General features: G+C 36.5%; 1 protein-coding gene across 1 annotated transcript in view; it reads right to left on the minus strand.

Annotated features, from left to right (window-relative positions):
- The window catches only part of LOC104909489 (poly(A) polymerase gamma-like), a 6,760-nt gene extending 2,453 nt beyond the window's left edge, over window positions 1-4,307 (minus strand). The window contains exons 1-5 of the mRNA XM_031552666.1: window positions 3,910-4,307; window positions 3,773-3,839; window positions 3,068-3,149; window positions 2,875-2,984; window positions 812-865 (exon numbers count right to left, since the gene is read on the minus strand). Coding sequence (XP_031408526.1) covers window positions 812-865; window positions 2,875-2,984; window positions 3,068-3,149; window positions 3,773-3,839; window positions 3,910-4,115 — 519 coding nt within the window. The 5' untranslated portion in view covers window positions 4,116-4,307. The remainder of the gene's footprint in view (window positions 1-811; window positions 866-2,874; window positions 2,985-3,067; window positions 3,150-3,772; window positions 3,840-3,909) is intronic.
- Window positions 4,308-5,420: the final 1,113 nt, after the last annotated feature.

Here is a 5,420-nt window from a genome sequence, read left to right on the forward strand (position 1 = left end):
TTTTTGGGTGTTTTAAGACTCCGAACTTAGATTTCCCTTTAAAAAGCAAAGTTGCATCTTAACTCCATGACCTCAACTACAGCAGAGAACACTGTGTGGTAACCTCTTCTGAGCCCAACTTATGTTTAGTACAACCTGAGTTAAGAAAGTGTCTTTACATGACAAAAGCCATGAGAAGATCATTAAATAATTGGTTTCTATCACAGTGATATCAAGTAGTAACATGCTTGGGTACTTCAACACACACTTGCCTTTATTTAATGGAAAATATTTATTCAAGATACAAGAGTTCCTACAACTCTACTACTGACAAATGCAGGCAGAAATCAAGCAAATACTTCATTTTGTCCTATCACATTTATTTCACAATTACTTTTTCCCCCCCATTTGCAATAAAATGTTTATTACTCCGCTTACAACTCATACAGTGAAATACACAACATGCAGCCTTTTGAAGAAAGCTAGCTTGTCACAGCCAAGAAGAATAAGCAAAGCCTTAGCCTTTATTTCCAGTCTGCACAGTCCTTGTGAAATGGAAATAATTCAAGTAGGCTAACTTGGCCTACAGCACAAATCTAGAAGAAAACATCCTTGATTTTCTCATGCATGTCAAGCTTCCTAAGGACTGACTTTTCTCCAAACCTCAGTTCCACTGTAATGTCTTCTCCTGGATTGTGGTAAAGCTGTTCACCTATAGCTTTCTAAAAACCCTATGGTACCAAAACCCTAGTAAAATTTTCACAGACCTGTGATGATGCTAAGTTATCCTAATGCAAAGGACGCAAAGGACAAAAAAGAAAAAAATTCTTACCTCGATGCCATCAAACTCAAACTTGACAACAGGTACATATGCATCTTCTACTGCCTAGGAAGGAGAGGATAATTAAAACACCTTTTGCTACTTTGTCATTTTCCTTAAACTACAATGAAATAAAAAAATTATACTGTTCATATAAGTACTGAGTTGCCTCTGAATCAACAAAATTGGATAAGCTGCAGGCAGTATTGTACTGATACTAGAGTTAAAGTTATTTAAGCTCATTACTTATACATATGAAGTTTTTTGAATGCGACTGCCAGAGGAAAAATAAGCTAGGGAAGCACTTCTCCATCCCCAAGGTTTAGACAGCAGAAAAACTATCGTATAGATTGTCTCCATAAACTTAAAGCAGGAGGCCACATATGCTAGCACTTTTGCTAAATAAGAAGATTGACCTGAACTGACTCAAACTGACTTTGACCAAATTGACTCAACTGACTTTTTTTAAAAAAAAAAGTTTACTTATAATAAAGACTACAAAGCTCACAACTTGAATTTGTTTGTTTTTAAAAACAGAGAAGACAAGAATGAACAAGCATAGCCTCCAATCTTAATGTAAGCACAAGAGCTAGGCTTATTAGCTCATGTTTCTAGGAGAAACCACTGAAGGACAGCCATTTCAGGTGCTAAGTGCCTGCCCCCCACAGGAACAAAGCCTCTTTTTCCTTCTATGTTTAGCTAGAGTCAGATTCTGCAAGCAGCATTCAGGTAAGACTGCTACATCTAGGGATAAGCAATTCAGGCATCCTGCAAACAAAACAAGAGATATGAAAGTAAAAGGATGCATGAAATATTTGTTTAAATTCTAACATACAAAAAATAGGTAAGAAAACATCCAGCAGCCTGTAGAGAAAGTGACAAGGGCAAAGCAAACTAGCCTCTGTTCAGCAAAAGGACATATGACTGCTGGCCTACAGTGGAGACCAAAGGCTAGCACCAGAGTAGAACTCACAAGGGAAAAAAATCCCCACCTTTTCAAAGGAGTCCACATATTCATTTCTCTTCTCAAACTAATGACCCGAGATAACCTTCAAATCTTATTACAGCACTCAAAAACATGGACATCTTGGAGATTTAGTGCCAGGAATCACTAACTCAACAAGTGAAGCACTAGCTGATGTCAAAATGATGTCAAAGATTTAACTCTGGTGACAATGCTAAACGGCTGTTCTAGAAGCATCTATAATATTATCCACTAGATCTGCCAAAGCAAACAGCTGTTTCTTAAAAATAAGTTTTCACACCTTAGCTGTGAAATAATATTATGATATTGTGATTAAAGATCATATTTTGTGTTGATTAGCCATACAGACAGAAGTCTGAACACGTTCCACCTCCTATAGAAGATGCACACCATGGCACAACACCTTCACTAGATACTTGAGTAATACATACCTTAAGGCCTTGATTAGAGTAACATTTATAATATTTTCACTTCCCTCCCCCACGGAAGACGGTATTACCCCTGCTCAGAAGTTGGCAGGTCAGGAGTTCAGCTCTATATGCAAGACATGCAACATTCTAGAAGTGATTTTACAAAGCAGTAATGTTGTATATTTACATACACTTACATCTGCTCCTATTAGCTTTATATAGAGCTGTCCACATGCATCACTACTGCTAAATCTCAAGCTAAGTACCCAGAAAAGGAGACAAATGATTTGAAAATACTGAAGCAAATCCAGTTCTATGAAGAAGTACTGACAGAAGCCTTTCTACATCACATTAAATTTAAGCTGACCCTTCTGCTTTCTACTTGCAAGTAATAACCTCATTTCCAAGCCCCTTACAACATCTGAAATTAAAGCAAAACTCTTAGTGGCAAATTCAGTGTTTGCTAGAGCTGGGTATATGGACAAGTGTACCACAAAGATTCCTATTATGTATAGCCACTGGGGAAAGGAACCAAAAGCTTGTCTTCAACATTTTCATACCACAAAAAACATGTTTAAAATGGTCAAGAACTTGTAATACATTCGCTACTAACATGAATATCGAACACAACTGTTCCTATTTGTAGAAGTAACACCATCTACAAGGAAGAGCTTACTTACTCTTAGATTTTTTATCTCTTCCTGATGCTTTAGTTTTTCAAAGAATGACTGAAAGAAATCTGATCTTTCCACATGTCTAGGAGCAACACAAAGAGCATCTATGTCAGCACCTACAAAGAGATTCAATTTCTCCTGTTATTGTTGGTAGCCACTATCAGTCATCAGAACTATGATCAGATAATTAGAACTTTACCTTTGGTGTGTACTCCAAGCCTGTAAGAACCAAATGTAAATATTCTGCCACCAACATTTTCTACCACTGAAGGGGGAAGGTTCTGCAGGTAGGAGAAAGTTTTCTTTAGAATATAATACTTACTGAACTATGTGCAAGTTTAATTAGAATGAGTTACTTTGATTATATCCTTAAACGTGGCTTTCCACCCCCGTATTGCATTGTTAGTCAAATCTCAAACGGATTAATACTTTTTTCCTAAAGTAAGCACTTGCAACTCAAAAAAGCATGAGCAATGCACAGTCCTTTAATTATTTTTATACAAATTAAGACCTACTATTAGCCTTCCAGAAGAAGAACTTTAACATTATCTTATACAATATGCAAGTCTAGCATAATTTCATATTAGATTGAGTTCTTCAAGCTGTTTGGGGCAAAAATTGGTGCCTATTTAACTTCCATTTGACCCCCCCAAAAATATTCATCTTCGTTAACTGCTACAACCAATTGATACAGCTGCTTCCCAAGTTTATTCACTATCTCAAAGACTTCAAGATCTTGATATGAATAATCTTTTCTACCATATTTCAGTGCCAGTTACCGGAGCTTTACTTGACTCTTAAGAGTAAAGATATAAGTAGAACTTTAGCATAAATCAGTGGTGTGACATTAATAGAAACAATGAAGCTTCAGTTCTTTCAATAAGAGCATAATAAGAATTCCTACCTTGCTCTCACCAAGTTCAAAAATCCATTCTTTGACCAAGTTATTCAATTTACAAAGAACAACCAGCCTGCAAATAAAACTCACATTAAATCTGTTCTCAAAAAAAAAAAAATTAACTAATATTTGTGGTTTTATACCTGTGATTCAACTCCTCCTCATCTTCAAATACTCCAAATGACTCCATTACTTCAACTAGCTTCTGAGTATGAATATAATCTATATCCTTTGGAGGAGCCAAGCTAATTGGGGAGGTAACTCCATAGTGCCTGTGTGGCTGGTTCTGCAGCATAGAAGTACTATGGGAGAAAAAAAAAATACTGAAGATGCCATAGAAGCAAAACATACAGAAAGAAACAAACCAAAATCTCACTGGCTAATATCTTCTACCTTACATGTTTCCAAATCAATTTCTGCTGGTCATTAATATTGATAAAAAATCATTTAGATGAGTTTAAGATGCTCTTATTGCAAGTGTAAAGTTATCAATACTGAGAGTCAAAACTATTAAAGAAACCACAATTATGAATATGAGATACACTCTAAGTTGCTACGACCTTAATGCATTTTATTTGGATTGTCATAGACAGAACCAATCACTAGGAAATAAGATTTGATATCCACTAAGGGCAACCCTGTCTACAGCAGAAATTCTAGATACACTTCTGTTTCACACTGTTTAACTTAAACTACTCCCACCAGGTTCCTGCTAACATTAATCAAAACAATTTACAACAAGCTCCTTCTAGTTAGATTGAAGTATGATACCACAATAGCAAACTGCAAAGTAGAAAAAGAAAAAAAAACAGATTTGCCACATTTCTACTGACTTTGAAAGGGTATTACACTTTAGTGTAAAAGAGGACAGAAAATGAGGTGGTCTACTCAATAGAGTTGATGCTGAAGATTCAGCGTTACCTTATTTTTGTTCAGGGAAGAACATGAATGAAAACTATCAACCAATCTGCAGCTAATGCTGTTAGGAGAGCCTTGTGCTCTTAACAATGGTCAACTTCTATAGTTCAGACATCTTAGCTGTACACACACACACACACACACACACATCTATATTATATATAAAAAAATATCAGCTGGGATAGTCAACAAGTTGTGAAAACATTAAGGTACCCAATACATTTTAGCTGAAATGGGAAGACCAACGAGACAATTCCAATGGCTGACCTAAAGGAGCCATAGAAACTGACTGCTTGCTTTCACATTTTCAATCGTTGTCTTCACTCCTCCACTGAGGGGAAGATTTATCTCAGTGTAGCTAAACCTAATTGTAGCTGCAGTTTTTAGTTGTAGACACTTTCTGGTGGCTTTTTTTTTTTTAAACTCCTTCCCACACTCTTCCACATGGCCTTGTTTCTCAAATGAAGTGTCTGCTACTATATTTTTAAAAAAGTTCAGAGACTTTTCCAACTTCCAGCTTACAAGTGAGGACAACCATGATGAATACTGTTCTCCTTATGACACCATTCTCACAGGAGACAGAAGAAAAGCCTGTGTTCCTTCTATTGTTTGCTGTGCATTACACCTAAGTAAAAACACATCCAGCAGCTAATCAGTGAACAGGAGGGCACAGCCTGCCCTAGTTCTTCCCTCGGAGAACAACATTAAGAACGACATCACTCAGATACACCAGACA

This window comes from Meleagris gallopavo, chromosome 2 (assembly GCF_000146605.3).
Source record: "Meleagris gallopavo isolate NT-WF06-2002-E0010 breed Aviagen turkey brand Nicholas breeding stock chromosome 2, Turkey_5.1, whole genome shotgun sequence".
Classification (NCBI taxonomy): domain Eukaryota; kingdom Metazoa; phylum Chordata; class Aves; order Galliformes; family Phasianidae; genus Meleagris; species Meleagris gallopavo.